The sequence below is a fragment of the Rhinopithecus roxellana genome, chromosome 12 (genome assembly GCF_007565055.1).
Source record: "Rhinopithecus roxellana isolate Shanxi Qingling chromosome 12, ASM756505v1, whole genome shotgun sequence".
Classification (NCBI taxonomy): domain Eukaryota; kingdom Metazoa; phylum Chordata; class Mammalia; order Primates; family Cercopithecidae; genus Rhinopithecus; species Rhinopithecus roxellana.
This window is the reverse complement of record NC_044560.1, coordinates 122382351-122402338: the sequence shown is the minus strand read 5'-3', so window position 1 is coordinate 122402338 and position 19988 is coordinate 122382351. Positions and strand designations below refer to the sequence as shown.

The following is a 19988-nucleotide window of genomic DNA, read 5'->3' as shown; positions in this document are numbered from 1 at the left end:
TATACATATATATAGATATATTTTAGACATGGAATTTTGTTCTTGTTGCCCAGGCTGGAGTACAAAGGCACAATCTCAATTCACCACAACCTCCGCCTCCTGGTTCAAGCGATTCTCCTGCTTCAGCCTCCCGAGTAGCTAGGATTACAAGCGTGTGCCACCATGCCCAGCTAATTTTGTATTTTTAGTAGAAATGGGGTTTCTCCATGTTGGTCGGGCTGGTCTCAAACTCCCGACCTCAGGTGATCCACCCATCTTGGCCTCCCAAAGTGCTGGGATTACAGGCGTGAGCCGCCACACCCAGCCAAAAATATTTTAAAAATCAGGATTGAGCCCAGGAGTTCAAGGCTGCAGTGGGCCATAATTGTGCCACTACACTAGAGCCTCGGTGACAGAGACCTCAATTCAAAAAATAAATAAATAATAGAAATCTCAACAGTCTTCTAGGCCTTTCAATCATCAGTTCCTACCAATTCCAGCATTGTTTTATGCTATCGCCTCTACCGCCAGGTCCCCCTTACTTTTAGTTGCTGTCAATACAAATCTTCTTTAGGTTTTTCCAGCAGCATCTTCCAGTTTCAAGACTTTTCCCTAAGCTGTCCAATTTGTATGGAATGCTGTTCCCACTCTTACCTCCTTTAACTAATTAATCCCTATTCATCTTTCACTCTTAGCTGATTAAATAAGTAGGCTACTCACCCTGCACTTCTCTTAACACTTCTTCCAACTGTAATTAAACTAATTATGCAATTACTTAGTCTGTCTCCTCAAGTAGGCTGTAGGGACTTCTATGTCTTGGTTATAGCTATATCCCCAGGGCCTAGCATCATGCCTAACCCATAAGTACCCAATAAATACTTCTTGAAAGAAGAGCAATAGTTTGGGAAAGTAAAATGAGTTTCGTGTGACTGGAGTTTAGACAGATTTGCCAAAAACCTTCCTAAAACCTGTTTATCAGTGGCCTCTGGTGGCCACCAATAAAAAGTGCATAAGATTGGGCCTTAGGGGCCAAGTGACAAGGTCTGGGCTGGACTCTGCCTCCTGCAGGTCACCTATGCACACTGACCATAAGTGTCTGATGGAAAAAGCCCCTGTCCCCATCTTTTGTGATTTTGCAAGCTGGGATTCCCTAACTTCTGAATGTAAGTCGTTTGGATTCTTCATATTGCTAAACCTAGGCACTGATCAGGACAGGGGGATGGAAACTCAGGGCCCAGGTCCAGCAATGCCTTGAAACCAATGGACAATCATTGCCCTGATTGCTCACTCCTGAGGCATTCTTGACAAGACTCTAGGGAAGCATTGCAGTGCTTAAGATTTGCCAGTAGATGGCGCTACTTCCCAACGTGCCTAATGCAAAGATAAGGAATTACTCAGCCTCCTCACAGGTTCCTCCAGAACGAATATTTGGGCTTCAAGGGCAGGTCACATCCAGCAGCCCTAGGCCTGTCATCCCTGAGGGAAACAGCCTCCATCTCAGGCCTGACCAGGCAAATAAGACAAGCAAGCAATATGGGTGCTCCAATGGCTTTATTAACTCCCTCTTTCCACTGTGGCAGGACTTCATTAGCTGGAGAGGTGGAAGGGAGGCCAAGAAGCTGTAATCTCAGTACGGGTCATTAAAGGGGTACAGAGGATGCCCTGCATCCCTTGGGACTCTCTTCCCATCCACCTGGAAAGAGACACAGATAGATTACTCCATCAGCAGGAGTTGCCATTCCAAAGACTCCAGGCGTCTTCCCCAAATCATCCTAAACAAAACTAATCTGTGTACAACATTATGTCAGATGGCAGTGGCCAGGATCCCCATCTCAGAGAACATCACAGTATCAACAGCATTCTAGCACCAAACCCACAGCCTGATATGTAGCTGCCCCTGCCCCTAAGAGTGTGCAGTCTCAACTGAGATCAAGAGGCCAGGAACCATTTATTTCCCTAAGTACAGCAGACTTCCCTCCCAACCCAACCCCTTGAGTGAGGTCAACAATGCCTTCTGGGCTCTCCTCATATCATTTGCTGAGAATCTACTACATGTCAGGAACTGGGCTTATTTTACACATACGAAGCTGAGGCTTGGAGAACTTTAATAACTTGCTCTAGGTTACAAGATATCAAGAAGCAGCACTGAGACTCACAGGTTATATGCCTTATCCCTGAGCCATACTACTTCCCTGAGCTCAATAAAGAGAAATGAGAGCACTATGTCCAGCATAGCAATCTCACCTACAACATTGTGTCCCTCTCACAACCAGCAAGCCTGAGGTCACACCTGGGCCAGAATCCCACCCCAAATCTCACATTCACCGAGTCTAGGGGGCTGATACATCCTCACCATAAGCATAGGCACAATATATCGCCAATTTTTGTTCAGGGCATTTAGCTGCTTCATCTCTTCTGGGCTAAAGGTGAAGTCAAACACCTGAGGATAGAGAGTGGGGTTCAGGAACAACAGCTTTGTGAGCAGAAGCTGGGGTTCCACAACACTGCCTTTTTACCCAGGTAGAGTGAGGGCCAAGAAAATGTCCCAAAATGCTAAAGAAGATAGAACCCGTTACCAAGTACCTTGATGTTCTGAAGGATTCGAGAAGGAGTGATACTTTTGGGGATGCAGATCACTTTCCGCTGGACTTGCCACCTAAGTTGGGGGATTAGATAGATGAGGAAAAGGAGTCAGTATTCATAAACATTATTTTGTTCTCCATGCAGCCTTCCCTAAGCTCCTAGAGCACCTGAGCCCTGCTGAAATGGGGAATATGCCTAGAGTGGCCTCCCTCCAGATCACAGGGCAAGATCCTTAGCCTCACTCAGACACTGAAACAAGAAATCCCTTAACCCTTGCCTCCCAACCCAGGGCCCTCTCCCTAAGACTGCCCCGTACCTGAGCAAGATCTGAGCTGGAGATCGGCCATACTTTTCAGCCAATGCCAGGACTACTGGTTCCTCCAGCAGGACAGGCTCATCAGGATCACGCCATGCACGATCAGAGGAGCCCAAAGGGCTATAAGCAGTTACCTCCAGGCCACGTGCTTGGCAGTGGGCAATTAGCTCGTTCTGAGCCAAGTATGGGTGGCATTCCACCTGAGCCAAAGAATAACCCATCACCATGAAGTGGTCACACCCAGCTTGCTTGGCCCATCCCAGACATGCATGTCTGGACCAACCCCCTATTGCTGACTACCCCACTCCCCTTCTCAGCCTGTTTTTCTCACCATTTCCCATCGGCAATTTCATTCTCTCCCACTGCTTCAATGCCCACCTTTAGGCAGAGGACTTCTGCACCAACACTGACAACTTGCTAGCCATCTCCCTTAAGCAGATCCATTGTTTGCTCACTCATGCTCTTGAGCACACAACCCCTAAACCACTCATCTGCTTGCTGTCCTTACCTGCAAGACAGCTGGACGCACGGAGGCCACACTGAGTATGTCATCGATCTGCCGACTGTTGAAGTTAGACAGGCCCAGCGCCCGCACCAGCCCCTTAGCCACCAGTGCCTCCAGAGCCTTCCAAGTCTCCTTATAGTGGGTGGAGTCGTAGCATATGGTCCCATCAGCATTCTTCGGGAAGGGGTTGTCTCCCCGCCTGAGTAAGAGACAGCCCCACCAAGTGTGGACACAAATGCCAGGCTTCTGCCCTACCTGACCATCCAGCCACTCTGTGTCCCAAACTCCAATCCCAGAGAGGACAAAGGGCCAAGAATTTTTAAAAAGCCATGCTTTTTCTTTTTTCTTTTTCTTTTTTTTTTTTTTTTTTGAGATGGAGTGTCGCTCTGTGGCCCAGGCTGGAGTGCAGTGGCTGGATCTCAGCTCACTGCAGCCTCCGCCTCCCGGGTTCACGCCATTCTCCTGCCTCAGCCTCCTGAGTAGCTCGGACTACAGGCGCCCGCCACCTTGCCCTGCTAGTTTTTTGTATTTTTTAGTAGAGATGGGGTTTCACCGTGTTAGCCAGGATGGTCTCCATCTCCTGACCTCGTGATCCACCCGTCTCGGCCTCCCAAAGTGCTGGGATTACAGGCTTGAGCCACCGCGCCTGGCCCCCCCCACTTTTTTTTTTTTTTTTTTTGAGACAGAGTCTCACTTTGTCGCCCAGGCTGGAGGGCAGCAGCGCGATCTCGGCTCACTGCAAGCTCTGCCTCCCGGGTTCACGCCATTCTCCTGCCTCAGCCTCCTGAGTAGCTGGGACTACAAGCGCCTGCCACCACACCTGGCTAATTTTTTTTGTATTTTTAGTAGAGACGGGGTTTCACCATGTTAGCCAGGATAGTCTCGATCTCCTGATCTCATGATCTGCCTGCCTCGGCCTCCCAAAGTGCTGGGATTACAGGTGTGAGCCACCGTGCCCAGCCAAAAAAGTCATGCTTTTTCATCCTTGCAGATCGTAACTCAAGTGTTAAGTTTACATGGAATGCTTATGCCCCCTTCTCTTCCTAGACCTAGATATCTCCTCTCCCCTAGGAAGTCTTTCTTAACTCATCCTCAGGGAGTTATCCGCCCTTCTTCCAGCACAGGGCATGGCACTAATGGTGGGCTCTTCTCACATCTTTTGCTGAGACATACTTATTACTCTAACCCCAGAGGCTCAACAGAAAAGTCAGCACCTTTTCTGAATGAATAAAGGGAGCAGGAGGGTTACAGGTGCACACCCCAGGGTACATACCATGTGAGATTGCCTTCCTTTTTCTAGAGTTAAACTCCTGTAGCTACAGCTAAGCTGCTACAGCAGAAGAGGCTAAGATCCCAGGTCAAGCTCCTCAGCTTGCCATGCAAATGAGTGTTTGTATCCTGCTCTGCTGCTATGACTTACAATAAGTTACTAACATCATCCTGCTAAACCCCCTGATTCCCCAGATGAGGCTCTGGCAAGGCTCACTCAAAGGCATAAGGCCAGTGCATCAGGTACAGGTCCAGATACTCCAGCTGGAGGTCAGCCAGAGTCTTCCGGAGGGCAGGCTCCACATCCTCGGGGTGGTGCTTGGTGTTCCACAGTTTGGATGTCACAAACAGCTCCTCCCGAGGCACCGCCTAGAGTGGGGGGAAGGGCCTACAGTGAGAAGAGCCACAAGCACCTGGTCTCACCCACGCTCAACTCTGGGAGAGGAATGGAAGGAAGCTGATGCCAGATTCCCTCCAGCTGGGCCCCAGCCCCAGCTTCTAAGTTCTCTCACCCCACCTCTCTTTACAACCCCAGTCCTTACCTTGCCTGGTCCCACGTCCTCCTTCAGGGCCTCCCCAATCTCAGGCTCATTGCCGTAGATAGCAGCACAATCAATGTGGCGGTAGCCTACACTAAGGGCATACTTAACAGCTGCTTTTACCTGCCAGGTGAGAGAAGCAGAGGTTTTAGCTCTATTGATTTCAGCCTTCTACTGTCGCCACCCCAAGGTTAATGCTGGGGGAGGGGCAGTCAGAAATATAGCAGGCACATCTATGCAGTGGAGGTGAAAAGATGGAAGATGAACTGGGCGCGGTGGCTCATGCCTGTAATCCCAGCACTTTGGGAGGCTGAAGTGGGCATATCACCTGAGGTCAGGAGTTCAAGACCAGCCTGGCCAGCTGGAGGTCAGCCTGGCCAACAAGGTGAAAACCCCATCTCTACTAAAAATACAAAATTAGCCAGGTGTGGTGGCAGGTGCCTGTAATCCTAGCTACTCAGGAGGCTGAGGCAGGAGAATCACTTGAACCCGGGAGGCAGGGGTTGCAGTGAGCTGAGATTGTGCCACTGCACTTCAGCCTTGGCAGCAAGAGCGAAACTCCGTCGCAAAAAAAAAAAAAAGATGGAAGATAGTTTCAGTCTAAGGGACCAGAAGCCTCTTCAGAGGCTCCAAACCCTTTGCTCTGCTCCCACCCCAACCAGTCTCTAAGATGCCTTCCTACCCAAGCCATCTCAGCAAGGTCTAACAAAAACTAATAATATTTTCCCGGCATCTACCATCTACCATAAAGAAGGCTTTAGTAAATATTTTTTCAGGCTGAGCATGGTGGCTCATGCCTGTAATCCTAGGACTTTGGGAGGCAGACATGGGAGGATTGCTTGAAGGCAGGAGTTTGAGACCAGCCTCGTCTCGACCAGTGAGGCAAGATCGCACCACTGCACTCCAGCCTGGGCGACAGAGCAAGACTCCATCTCAAAAATAAATTAAATAAATAAATAACATTTTAAAAATTTAAAAAATAATAAAAATTTTTTTTTCAATCAGAAGACAGATGGATAAATAGATAGAAAAAAAAGTATAGACCATAGAAACAAGTTTCAGGTTCTAAGGAGCTAGTTAGAGAAACATAAGAAAAAATTCCTAGGCCAACAACATACAGGAAGTCATGCAGACAGACTCTGGGAGCTCTGAGAGCACACGCCAGCAAAAGAGGTTAGAAGGGGGAAAAGATTAAGGAAGGCAGATAAGTGGGCTGAAAGCTGGACCCAGAACCCCCTAATGAGAGAGAAGAAAACAGGCATCAGGTAGAAGGATGGGTTAGTTAATTTTGCTAAAATCCAGACTGGAAACATGGCATCAGCAGCAGAACCAAGGGTACCCAGCCCTAGACACAAAGCACCCAAAGCTCTTGTTGTGGGTGCCTGGCATAGTATTCAAGATCCCCACCTGGGTGCAGACGTACTTCCCTTAACATCTGACCCCTGTTGTTCCAGGCCCCGACTTGACCTTGGCTGTGGCCCCCACCCCCTGCCTTGACCTAGCTCATGGACGTGTCCGAGGCTGTGACAACTGCCTGACTGAAGTACAGGGACCCTGGCTCCAGGCTCCTAAGCAGCTATAGGAAAGAAAGCAAAAGGGAAAAAAGACACAGCTCATCCAAGCACACACCACAAATACCAGTTTAAGTTCCAGATAGAAGAATCTGTTCTCTCTGCTGGGACTTCTCTCAAACGTAATCCCCAAACTTGTCTTCACTCTGACTCCAGATTCCCAAGGAAGAAGGAAGAAGCGCTGGGGAAATGCCCCATTCCAGGCAGGAGCCAAATCTCATAGCTACGTCCACCCTAAGAGAGCAGGTCTACATTCCCAGACTCCCCTCAGCTGGGAGGGTCCACACCAGGGGTCAATTATCAACTTTAATAGTCCTTGAGTTAAGAACTACATTTACATTTTTAAGTGGTTATGTATTTATTTTATTATTATTTTTCTTGGGACGGAGTTTTGTTCTTGTTACCCAGGCTGGAGTGCAATGACACGATCTCGGCTCACTGCAACCTCCGCCTCCCGGATTCAAGCGATTCTCTTGCGTCAGACTCCTGAGTAGCTGGGATTACAGGCATGCATCACCACGCCTGGCTAATTTTGTATTTTTAGTAGATGGGGTTTCTCTGTGTTGGTCAGGCTGGTCTCAAACTCCAGACCTCAGGTGATCTGCCCGCGTCAGCCTTCCAAAGTGCTGGGATTACAGGCGTGAGCCACTGCACCCAGCTTAAGTGATTACTTATTAAAAGGTCACATGAGTATATAATCACCTCCATCTGTAACTTGTCCAATATAATCGAATTGTTTTTTAATTTTCTTTTCCTTTATTTTTGTTCCCCTAGATGGAGTCTTGCTCTGTTGCCTAGGCTGGAGTGCAGTGGCACAATTGTGGCTCACTGCAACCTCTGCCTCCCAGGTTCAAGCAATTCTCCTGCTTCAGCTTCCCAAGTAGCTGGGATTACAGGCGTGTGCCACCATGCCTGGCTAATTTTTGTATTTTTAGTAGAGACGGGGTTTCATCATGTCTGCCAAGCTGGCCTCGAACTCCTGAGCTTGTGATCTACCTGCCTTGGCCTCGCAAAGTGCCGGGATTATAGGCGTGAGCCACAGTGTCCAGCCTACTTTTTTTTTTTTTTTTAAGATGGCCTCGCTCTGTCCATGCTGGAGTGCAGTGGTGTGGTCATAGGTCACTGCAGCCTCGGCTTCCAGGGCTCCAGCAATCCCCCTAACTCAGCCTCTCGAGTAGTTGGGACCACAGGCACATTCTAATTTTTTAAATTTTTTGTAGAAATGGGGTCTCACTGTATTGCCCAGTCTGGTCTCAAATTCCTGGGCTCAAGCACTCTTCCTGCCTCAGCCTCCCCAAGTGCTGGGATTATAGGTATGAGTCACCACACTTGGCCCCATCTTGTTCTTTAAAAAAAAGTTTGTGACTGGGCGAGGTGGCTCACACCTGTAATCCCAGCACTTTGGGAGGCCAAGGCAGGTGGATCACCTGAGGTCAGGAGTTCAAGAGCAGCCTTGACAATATGGTAAAACCCTGTCTCTACTAAAAATAAAAAAATTAACCAGGTGTGGTGGCTCATGCTTATAGTCCCAGTTACTTAGGAGGTTGAGGCACGAGAATCACATGAGGCGGAGGTTGCAGTGAGCCAAGATCATGCCACTGTACTCCAGCCTGGGGAACAGAGTGAGACTCAGTCTCAGAAAAAAAAAGTTTGCTGGACCTGTATGTTAGTGTGTGCCTGTGGTCCCAGCTACTCAGGAGGCTGAGGTGCAAGGGTCACTTTTGGGCCCAGGAGGTCAAGGCTGCCATGAGTCAAGATCGTGCCACTGCACTCCAGCCTGGGCAACACAGCAAGACCCTGTCTCAAGTAAAAAAAAAAAGCTTGCTGACCTTTGGTCTATACAATCCACCTAGTTATTCTTCAAACCTTGACACCTTCTATATGCCTAATTCTGGACTGAGCAGTAGGGAGAGGCTAAACCCTCAAAGAACCCAGTGTGGGAGAGGAGACATGATCACAGCACAGGGTGATAACTGCCATATTAGGGGTCATAGCACAGGGATGGGCACAGAGGGGCCGCATGTCTGCCACAGCATTCAGTGCAGATCCAGTTAGAGAAAGATGTCCTTCCTATGCCCCCAGCGCTGCTGGGTCCCTCAGGCCACTCTGAGTCAGCTGGGGAAGCCCAGCGTATATAACTGGTCTCTTCTTTCATCTCTTCCCACTGCTCTCCAGGCTCATCTCTACTGGAAGGGGAGTATGGGGATGGGGCTGCTAGGAAAATGCAGGCAGAGACTCAACAAGTTTTTCTTTTCTTCCCCCATCCCTCACCTGACCAGGCTCACTCTTCCAGGTACCCAGACCAATCAGAGGCATCTTCTGCCCAGTGTGCAGGAGAACACAGGAAGCCGCCATTGCCCCCTGAAACACAGATGGGAAGAGAATGGTGTTGGGGTTAGTGCTGTTGTTCAGGTCTCAGATATCCACTGTCAAGAATACTGCAAAGCGGCTGGGCACAGTGGCTCATGCCTGAAATCCCAGCACATTGGGAGGTCGAGGCGGGCAGATCACCCGAGGTCAAGAATTCAAGGCTGGGCGCAGTGGCTCACGCCTGTAATCCCAGCACTTTGGGAGGCCGAAGCGGGTGGATCATGAGGTCAGGAGATCAAGACCATCCTGGCTAACATGGTGAAACCCTGTCTCTACTACAAATACAAAAAAATCAGCTGGGTGTGGTGGCAGGCACATGTAGTCCCAGCTACTCTGGAGGCTGAGGCAGGAGCATGGTGTGAACCTGGGAGGCGGAGCTTGCAGTGAGCCGAGATTGGGCCACTGCACTTTAGCCTGGGCAACAGAGCGAGACTCCGTCTCAAAAAAAAAAAAAAAAAAAGAGTCCAAGACCAGCTGGGCCAACATGGTGAAACCCCATCTCTACTAAAAATACAAAAATTATCTGGGCATGGTGGCACACACCTGCAGTCCCAGCTACTCGCGGGGCTGAGGCACAAGAATCACTTGAACCTGGGAGGGGGAGGTTGCAGTGAGCAGAGATCATGCCACTGCACTCTATAAAGCATGGGCCAGGAAGGGGTGGGGAAGAGGGGACAGAGGTGGAGGACAAACACATGGTTATGTACGTGCCTGTGAGCAAAGGCGGTGGAGACAGGGTGCCCAAAACCAACCATGGCCAGTAGCTCCTGAACAAATACTAACCAGACCACCAGCTTGGATGCCCTTTTCTGTGGCAGGCTAAAGATCTCTATTAAAGAACTGCACTATCTAAAAATAAAAGCAGGGTGGCCACACAGAAGCACCCAGTCTTGACTAAATAAGGTCTCAAGCCAGTGTAAGGCAGGCAAAGGCCATTATGAGAGAAAGAGACCAGGTAACTGAATAGGCCCAGGAAGGGACCACTTCTCTGACAATGAAATGAACGTTCCCAGGAGGTTGTCAGAACTACAGATTCTCGGCCAGGCATGGCAGCTCACACCTGTAATCCCAGCACTTTGGGAGGCCGAGGCGGGTGGATCATGAGGTCAGGAGATCGAGACCATCCTGGCTAACTCAGTGAAAGCCCGTCTCTACTAAAAATAAATAAAATCAGCCGGGCGTGGTGACGGGCGCCTGTAGTCCCAGCTACTCGGGAGGCTGAGGCAGGAGAATCACTTGAACCCAGGAGGCGGAGGTTGCAGTGAGCTGAGATCGCACCACTGCACTCCAGCCTGGGCAATAGAGTGAGACTTTATCTCAGAAAAAAAAAAAAAAAAAGAACTACAGAGATTCTATTCTCTAAGTACCTTTCACAGAGGTCTGGTCAGTCATGCTGGTAGGCCTGAGTGGGCTCCTACAAGGGAGGTAAAGGGAGTCCTAAAAAAGGAACTCTTTTTTAGACTCAGGGTCTGGTTCTGTCTCCTAGGTTGGAGAATGGTGGTATGATCATGGTTCACTGCAGCCTTGAACTCCTACTAAGCTCAAGTGATATTCCTGCCTCAGCCTTCCAAGTAGCTGGGACTACAGGCCTGTGCCAGCACACCTGGATGTTTTTAAACTTTTTTAGAGATGGGGTTTGGCTAGGTTGCCCAGGCTGGTCTTGAACTTCTGGCCTCAAGCTATCCACCCGCTTCAGCACCCTGAGTTGCCAGGATTACAGGTATGAGCCACCATATCCAGATCTTTAATTTTTTAGTTGAGAAAATAGGCTCAAAGAAGTGAAGTTAGACTAGGTGCTGTGGCTCACGCCTGTAATACGAGCACATAAGGAGGCCAAGGCAGGCAGATCACTTGAGGTCAGAAGTTAGAGACCAGCCTGGCCAACATGGTGAAACCCCATTTCTACCAAAAAATACAAAAATTATCTAGGCGTGGTGGCATACGCCTGTAGTCCCAGCTACTCTGGAGGCTGAGGCTGGAGAATCATTTGAACCTGGGAGACGGAGGTTGTAGTGAGCCAAGACTGCGCTACTGCACTCCAGCTTGGATGACAGAGCCAGATTCCGTCTCAAAAAAATTTTAAAAAGTGAAGTTATTTGCTCCAAATCAACAGCTAAGAAGTGGTAAAACCGGCTGGGCACAGTGGCTCATGCCTGCAATCCCAGCACTTTGGGAGGCCGAGGTAGGTGAATCACGAGGTCAAGAGATCGAGACCAGCCTGGCCAACGTGGTGAAACCCCGTCTCTACTAAAAATACAAAAATTAGCTGGGTGTGGTGGCAGGCACCTATAATCCCAGCTACTCGGGAGCCTGAAGGAGAATCACTTGAATCAGGGAGGCGGAGTTTGCAGTGAGCTGAGATCGCATCACTGCACTCCAGCCTGGGCAACAGAGGGAGACTCTATCTCAAAAAAAAAAAAAAAAAAAAAGAAGTGGCAAAACCAAGGATCTAAGAAGGAGCTAATGGAAAAAAGGCAAATAAACACAGACCTATAAAAAGATACTCACGGTAGATACATGTATGATGTGCTACAGAAAAGGGAAAGGGCCGGGCGCGGTGGCTCAAGCCTGTAATCCCAGCACTTTGGGAGGCCGAGACGGGCGGATCACGAGGTCAGGAGATCGAGACCATCCTGGCTAACACGGTGAAACCCCGTCTCTACTAAAAATACAAAAACTAGCCGGGCGAGGTGGCGGGCGCCTGTGGTCCCAGCTACTCGGGAGGCTGAGGCAGGAGAATGGCGTAAACCCAGGAGGCGGAGCTTGCAGTGAGCTGAGATCTGGCCACTGCACTCCAGTCCGGGCGACAGAGCGAGACTCCGCCTCAAAAAAAAAAAAAAAAAAAAAAGAAAAGGGAAAGGACAAAGAAATATTGACACTGATTTATAAGAATTCCCAAGAGTCAAGGGGAAGAACTCTTACCAGGAAGGGGACACTATACACATGACTTCAGTGCAGCAGAAAAATAACTAATTACAGATACAAGTAAATTTCCAACCAAAGATAACTGGAGCCTCCCCCTCTGGAAAGCTATGAAAATAAGAAGTCACCAAATGGCCCAACAATACTCATTTTATCAGTAAATTGAATGTTCCAACTCTTGTGCAAAACCCAAGAGAAAAACATATTTAAATATTTAAACTGCCTTCCTTCAGTTTATGGTCTTGTAATGGGAACAGGTGATATCAGTACACTGTGATAAGAGCATTGATCAAATTCTGCACAAGAGCTGCACAAGGGTGGCAAGAAAAGAGTAACCTTGCTAGGATGGCTTCTTGGAGGCCATCTCTTCCTGAGTCAAGTACTAAAGAATAACTGAACAGGAGTTAGCCAAGTGAAAGAAAAGGAGAGAGAACGTTCACACCAAGAGCCAATGAGGTAGATATAACCTTTTCCCTTGATCTCATCGGTACCATGAATATCACTCTTGGGATTGATTTAATTGCTAACAATATCTTTACAAATATAATCTTAGTTTCCAGGTTCTAAAAGGATATAGGATAGAGCAAGTAATAAGCAGCTGTGGCCGGGAGTGGTGGCTCACGCCTGTAATCCCAGCACTCTGGGAGGCCGAGGCGGACGGATCACCTGAGCTCAGGAGTTCGAGACCAGCCTGACCAACATGGTGAAACCCCGTCTCTATTAAAAATACAAAAATTAGCCGGGTGTGATGGCATGTGCCTGTAGTCCCAGCTACTCAGGAGGCTGAGACAGGAGGAATCGCTTGAACTCGGGAGGTGCAGGTTGCAGTGAGCTGAGATCGGGACACTGTACTCCAGCTTGGGCAACAGAGCAAGACTCCACATCAAAAAAAAAAAAAAAATTAGCTGTGCATGGTGGTACATGCCTGTAATCTCAGCTACTTGGGAGGCTGAGACATGAGAATTGCCTGAACTCAGGAGGCGGAGGTTGCAGTGAGCCGATATAGCGCCACTGCACTCCAGTCTGGGCAACAGAGTGAGATCCTGTCTCAAATAATAATAATAATAATAACAATAAGACAAGTTGAGGCCAGGTACAGTGGCTCACGTCTGTAATCCCAGCACTTTGGGAGGCCAATGCAGGCGGATCACTTGAGGTCAGGGGTTCGAGACCAGCCTGGCCAACATGGCAAAACCCCCTCTCTACTAAAAACACAAAAATTAGCTGGGCATGGTGGTGCGTGTCTGTAATCCCAGCTACTCGAGCAACTGAGGCAGGAGAATCACTTGAACCTAGGAGGCAGAGGTTGCAGTGAACTGAGATCATGCCACTGCACTCCAGCATGGGCCACAGAGTGAGACTCCATCTCAAAAAAAAAAAAGAAAAAAAAAAAGACAAGTTGTGAGTAAAGCTAATACACCAACACTGTCTTTCCTAATACTTCTGACCCAGGAAGAATTTTATATCTAGTTTAAGTTGATTTTGGAAACCACTCTTTTCTGCTAAAACAAAATTGAAACTGTTCAATCTGAGCATCAGACCACAAACTACCAGGGCAATGCTCTTTACAATCAAACTTTTCAAGGACACAAGTTTCTTTTTTTTTTTTTTTTTTTTTTTTTTTTTTTTTTGAGACGGAGTCTCGCTCTGTCGCCCAGGCTGGAGTGCAGTGGCCCGATCTCAGCTCACTGCAAGCTCCGCCTCCCAGGTTCACGCCATTCTCCTGCCTCAGCCTCCCGAGTAGCTGGGACTACAGGCGCCCGCCACCTCGCCCGGCTAGTTTTTTGTATTTTTTTGGTAGAGACGGGGTTTCACAGTGTAGACCAGGATGGTCTCGATCTCCTGACCTCGTGATCCGCCCGTCTCGGCCTCCCAAAGTGCTGGGATTACAGGCTTGAGCCACCGCGCCCGGCCAAGGACACAAGTTTCTAAGGGATCAAGTAAGCAAGTCTGGACCTGACAAGAGGAACCTGGTGGCCTGCTGCCACCGGGGTCTAAGGTAGGTTTCCTGGGCTTACTGCCCAATGACCTGTTGGCCTCTTGCAGATTACCCAACACACATGAGAAGGCTCTGAAATTACAACTGGGGTGAAAGCTTGAACAACACCCTGACTTAAGGGGAAAAGAAAGAAGAAACTTGAATCTTGCTTCTCCTTTTCTTTTGCTGGTGAAACTGAACACCAAAAGGGCTGAGGCTTGGGGGACAGGGATGAAAGAGGTAGGAGATATGCAAAGAACAAGAGCTCCCTAGGGAAGAATGAAGGTGCCACATAGATGTTTTTCTCTAAGACAGAAAATCATCCTCAGTCGGCTGCTGACTTCCTCATCTTCTGCTTGATACAACTGCTTTCCAGCCTAGCCGTGCATTAACAGATTCCAAACTCCAAGCTTGTCAGGAACTGCCTATCTGGACCTTTGGCAACATTCAGAAACCCTCATGTTATCTTTTTTATTATTATTAATTTTTTGAGACGGAGTTTCACTCTTGTCGCCCAGGCTGGAGTGCAATGGCACAATGTCAGCTCACTGCAACTTCCACCTCCTGGGTTCAAGTGATTCTCCTGACTTAGCCTCTTGAGTAGCTGGGATTACATGGGTGTGCTACTACACCCAGCTAATTTTTGTATTATTAGTAGAGACAGGGTTTCACCATATTGGCCAGGCTGGTCTTGAACTCCTGATCTCAGGTGATCCACCAGCCTCAGCTTTTCAAACTGCTGGGATTACAGGTGTGAGCCACTGTGCCCAGCCCAACTTTTATTTTATTTATTTATTTTCTTTGAGATAGAGTTTCATTCTTGTTGCCCAGGCTGGAGGGCAATGACGCAATCTTGGCTCACCACAACCTCCACCTCCCAGGTTCAAGCAATTCTCCTGCCTCAGCCTCCCGAGTAGCTGGGACTACAGGTGCCCGCCACCACGCTTGGCTAATTTTTGTATTTTCAGTAGAGTCGGGGTTTCACTATATTGGCCAGGCTGGTCTCAAACTCCTGACCTTGTAATCCACCTGCCTTGGCCTCCCAAAGTGCTGAGATTGCAGGTGTGAGCCACTGCACCCGGCTAGCTTTTGTTTTTACTTTAAGACGGAGTCTTGCTCTGTCACCCAGGCTGGAGTACAGTGGCATGATCTTGGCTCACTGCAACCTCTACTTCCTAGGTTCAAGTGATTCTCCTGCCTCAGACTCCAGAGTAGCTGGGATTACAGGCGTCCACCACCACACCCAGCCAAGTTTTTGTATTTTTTAGTAGAGACAGGGTTTCACCATGTTGGGTAAGCTGGTCTCAAACTCCTGACCTCAAGCAATCCACCCACCTCGGCCCAACATACTGGGATTATAGGCATGACCCGCCGTGCCCAGCCAGAAACCCTCATGTTATCTTGAAGTATGAAAGGGAGATGTGTGGGTTGAGTGGGGAGGGGGGTATTATCAGGACTCAGGTTTTATTATTTCCAATTCAGTGCTTAGGTTCCTTCCCTCTGTTGAATTCTTTCTTTCTCAAAGGGCTCTACAGTTGCTGCTTGGAGGCAGGGAACTAGAAGACGCAGGAAAAAAAGGAAACAATATCTACATGAGTGTTTCCTGGCTGCATGGGCCTTTCCTCTGCCTCCCACAAAGGCTGGTGTGGGAGTAGTTGGTGAGGAGAGTATTTTCTCCTGTACTTTTCTTTTTGAGACAGGGTCTCACTCTGTTGCCCAGGCTGGAGTGCAGTGGCCCATTCATGACTCACTGCAGCCTCGAACTCCTGGACTGGAGCAATCCCAAGTAGCTGGGACTACAGGCACATGTCACCACACCCAGCTTATTTATTTACTTATTTATTAAGACAGAGTCTCACTCTAATGTCCAGGCTGGAGGGCAGTGGTGTGATCTCAGCTCACTGCAACCTCCACTTCCCAGGCTCAAGCTATCTTCTCCATTCAGCCTCCCAGGTAGCTGGGACTAGAAGCATGGGCCACCGTGTCCAGCTTATTTTTTCTATTTTTCGTAGAGACAGGGTTTCTCCTCGTTGCCCAGGCTGGTCTCAAACTCTTGGGCTCAAGTGATCCTTCTGCCTCAGGCTCCCAAAGTGCCGGGATTATAAGTGTGAGTTTCCATGCCTGGCCTTATTTTTCTTTTGTAGAGATAGGGTCTCACTATGCTGCCCTCTCAAACTTCTGGCCTCAAGTGACCCTCCCACCTTGACCTCCTAAAGTGCTGGGATTGCAGGTGTGGCTTTCTCCTATACTTTGTTTTTTTTTTTTTGAGACGAAGTCTTGCTCTGTCACCCAGGCTGGAGTGCAGTGATGCGACCGCGGCTCATTGCAAGCTCCACCTCTCAGGTTCATGCCATTCTCCTGCCTCAGCCTCCCGAGTAGCTGGGACTACAGGCGCCCGCCACCACGTCCAACTAATGTTTTAGTATTTTTTAGTAGAGATAGTGTTTCACTGTGTTAGCCAGGATGGTCTCGATCTCCTGACCTCGTGATCTGCCCGCGTCGGCCTCCCGAAGTGTTGGGATTACAGGCGTGAGCTACCGCGCCTGGCCTCTTCTATACTTCTAAAAAAGTCAGCTTGGAAAATCACCTTACATATGTAATGTTGGCCAGATTTTGTCAGTTTAGCTGGGTTTTAAATCTTGTTAATACTTATAGATACAGAAAAAGAGAATGCTCTAATATGTAACCTAAGACCTAAGACTGCAATAATACTTCCTGTACTTCTTGATGTATGTGAAAAGAATTTTAAAATATATATTCCTAAATCTTTCTCTAGTTCATCCACATCTACCTCCACTGCCACTGCCCCATCTCTGACCACCATTACTCTTTTTTTTTTTTTGAGACAGAGTCTTGCTCTGTCACCAGGCTGGAGTACAGTGGTGTGATCTCAGCTCACTACAACCTTCGCCTCCCAGGTTCAACTGATTCTCCTGCCTCAGCCTCCCCAGTAGCTGGGACTACAGGCACATGCCACCACGCCCAGGTAATTTTTGTATCTTTAGTACAGACGGGGTTTCACCATGTTGGCCAGGATGGTCTCTATCTCTTGACCTCGTGATCTGCTAGCCTCAGCCTCCCAAAGTGCTGGTATTACAGGCATGAGCCACCGCGCCCAGCCTCTTCAAATTTTTTTTTGAGACAGAGTCTCACTCTGTTGCCCAGGCTGGAGTGCAGTGGCATGATCTTGCCTCACTGCAACCTCAGCCTCCCGGGTTCAAGTGATTCTCCTCCCTCAGCCTCCCGGGTAGCTGTGATTACAGGTGTGTGCTACCACACCCAGCTACTTTATGTATTTTTAGTAGAGACAGGGTTTCGCCATGTTGGCCAGGCTTGTCTCGAACTCCTAACCTCAGATGATCCTCCTGCCTCGGCCTCCCAAAGTGCTGGGGTATGTGAGCCACTGTGCCCAGCTGACCATCACTCTTTACTTAAACCACAGATCTCAGCTTCCAGTGTGATCCCTCTTCCCACAGTCCATCACCAGATCCAACCATGTGACTCCCAGTCTCAAACCCTTCCAGCAGTTCTCCCCTATATTCAGGATAAAGTCCAGGCTACTCAAAACCTGGCTCCTATCTTCCTCATTTCACCACCTCCTCATGTCAGACTATTCCAGACTTTGAACACTCAACAGGGTCACACTACTTACCTGACTCTAGGTGTCTGCACACTTTCCTTCCCCAAACCCTACCTTTGCCTGGCTAACTGCTGCTCATCCTTCAGCTAGCACTTTACATTTCTGGCTCCTTTCCAGGTACAGTGGCTCATACATGTAATCTCAGCACCTGGGCAGGCTGAGGCGGGAAGATCACTTGAAACCTGGGCAACAAAGGGAGACACTGTCTCTACAAAAATTTGTTTTTTTCTTTCTGAGTGTGCTTGCTAGGGAGAAATTTTTTTTCTTTTTTTTAAAGATTAACTGGGCACAGTGGCATGCACTTTATAGTCCAAAGGCTGAGGTGGCAGGATCACTTGAACCCACAAGTTTGAGGCTGCACTGAGCAAGGATTTCACCACTACACTCCAGCTTGGGCAACAGAGCGAGAGACCCCCACCCATCTCTAAAAAGAAAATAAACAACTAAATGGATGGCTACTTCCATGTACTGATAGCATGTGCACATCACTACATTTTTCTTTCTGTTTATATATAGATTTCCCCCACAAACCTGGCTACTGCTTGAGGTCTGAGCCTGTCATCTGCCTGAACCTCTCATTCCTTGAGTACCTGTCCCATACATACATACATACAATGTACACGCTACACACACACCACACACACACACACCACACACACACACACCACACACACACACACACAGCTTATGGGGGAGAGATCTTGACAGGTTGAGTTTGGCCAGCTGGAAGGACATTTGAGGAAGTCGCTGCCTCTGTCACCATCTTCCTTTACTTCTTGGAAAACCTGGAAAGAATCCTCTTGAAGAATATCAAAGCACTTTACTATACTCGGCAAAAAATCCCAGTGGACCAGATAGAATCATACTGAGATTGCTCCTGTATCAAAGATAAGGAAACAGATTTTGGAAAAGTAACAGGCCTGCAGCCCTGAATATGAACGATCTGAAGCGGAAGAGTTAATTAACAGTAGCCTCATCCAGTGAAGGTTCAGATCTGTGTCTCACTTTAACAGAGTTCTGGGGCAACAGAATAACATGTTGGACTTTCCCAGACTCGAGGCAGGCGTCTAAGTAAGAGAATTATCCCCACTTCCCTCCACTTCCGAGAACCATCCCTGCACCTGCGTAAGAAAGTCCGAGCAGCTGGAAAAAGCACGTAGGTGAGCAAACAAAAAGAGGGCAATTAAAACTTACAGATCACCTAGTATGCGCTGTGCGCCTTCAAAGCTTTATCTCAATTCTTGCTACAGTTCTAATGTAGGACCACATTTTACTGCTGAGGAAACTTAAGTTCAGAGAAACTGGGAAATTAGCAAGATCATACAGAGAAAAGAAGAGCTCAAATCCGAAACCATGTCTCGTCCCCTCCAGTGCCCTGCGCTCTTCGCTCAACCCGAGGGGCTGACATTCAGTAGTAAAGGATTGAGGCCATCTCTTCTGGGAGAAAGGCCAGCAGCAAGAGAAACTCACCTTGGCACAAGCACAGAGCGTGAACACAGTAGTGTGGCCTGGGCTCAGTTCTGCACCCTGCCAAAGATCCAACGGTCCTTAGCTTAAGTCTGGCGGTGAGGAGGAAGCTCCACCCGGAGGGAGGGGCAGGGGCCGGGCATAAAGGATCACGCGCAGGGTGGACCTCCTTCCCCGCCTACCAAGGAAGGACCTGAAGGGGATGGAAACCAGAGCTGGGAGGTAGTACCGTCTCCACCTCTGGATCCTCGAGGTCGACCTGGCCGGAACTTGGTCACTTACTCCGCAGCGCGAGTTTGGAGAAGTCCTAGGCACAATGAGGCAGGTGGCGCTGGCCACGTGGGCGGTCCAGGGGGCTGGGCCAGCCGCGCCTCTTACTGGCCCACATTGCACCGCGCGCCTGGGCGCCGCCGCTGGCGCTTTTCCGGGGGAAGTAAGGTCCCAGATGCTACGTTGCAGGTTCTTCTGGTGTCGGCCCTCCGGATTCACAATTCCATCCCTGGCTCCATACTCTTCCTAAAGTCAGGTTGGCTGGATACCCAAAGTTTACCTAAGTTGGCCGCGTTACATTTAGTTCAAGCAAACTGAGGTCCAGAGAGCAGCTGCAACACCGAGGTTGACCAGAATACTGAAGACCTCAGGTCTGCAGATCCAGGCGCTGGAAAAGTGCCTGGTCCCTTTGTCTGGACCATAGACCCGTGCAGCATGTTATGTGCCAGGCACTGTGCGTAACACTTAATGAACATGGTTTTGCTGAATCTTCAAGATAATCCTGGAAAAGGAATATTCTTTTTTTTTTTTTTTTTTTTTTTTTTTGAGACGGAGTCTCGCTCTGTCGACCAGGCTGGA

The 19988-nt window shown here is 48.8% G+C and overlaps 1 protein-coding gene across 4 annotated transcripts; it reads right to left on the bottom strand.

Moving 5' to 3' along the window:
* Nucleotides 1-1513: 1513 nt before the first annotated feature.
* AKR1A1 (aldo-keto reductase family 1 member A1) lies at nucleotides 1514-19464 on the bottom strand. Of its 4 annotated transcripts, none has more exons than XM_010363057.2 (10): nucleotides 19422-19464; nucleotides 19143-19199; nucleotides 9034-9123; nucleotides 5195-5314; nucleotides 4870-5021; nucleotides 3387-3582; nucleotides 2879-3078; nucleotides 2563-2635; nucleotides 2333-2419; nucleotides 1514-1672 (listed from the first exon to the last, which is right to left on the bottom strand). In XM_010363057.2, the coding sequence occupies exons 3-10, from the start codon at nucleotides 9115-9117 to the stop codon at nucleotides 1607-1609; spliced, it is 978 nt and encodes a 325-aa protein (XP_010361359.1). In that variant the 5' UTR covers nucleotides 9118-9123; nucleotides 19143-19199; nucleotides 19422-19464; the 3' UTR covers nucleotides 1514-1606. The 4 variants fall into 4 exon arrangements, with proteins under 4 accessions (XP_010361359.1, XP_010361361.1, XP_010361358.1 ...); XM_010363059.2 differs by having other exon boundaries at nucleotides 19369-19427; XM_010363056.2 differs by lacking the exon at nucleotides 19422-19464 and adding an exon at nucleotides 19322-19413.
* Nucleotides 19465-19988: the final 524 nt, after the last annotated feature.

Bases quoted from the DNA above. Each gene is read 5' to 3' on its own strand.
- AKR1A1 (XM_010363057.2), bottom strand. From the start codon at position 9,117: ATGGCGGCTTCCTGTGTTCTCCTGCACACTGGGCAGAAGATGCCTCTG. The intron at 5,315-9,033 runs GTGAGGGATGGG...CTCACCTGGCAG, and splicing joins GGAAGAGTGAGCCTGGTCAG to GTAAAAGCAGCTGTTAAGTA. The intron at 1,673-2,332 runs GTGAGGATGTAT...GTCTCTTTCCAG, and splicing joins ATATTGTGCCTATGCTTATG to GTGGATGGGAAGAGAGTCCC.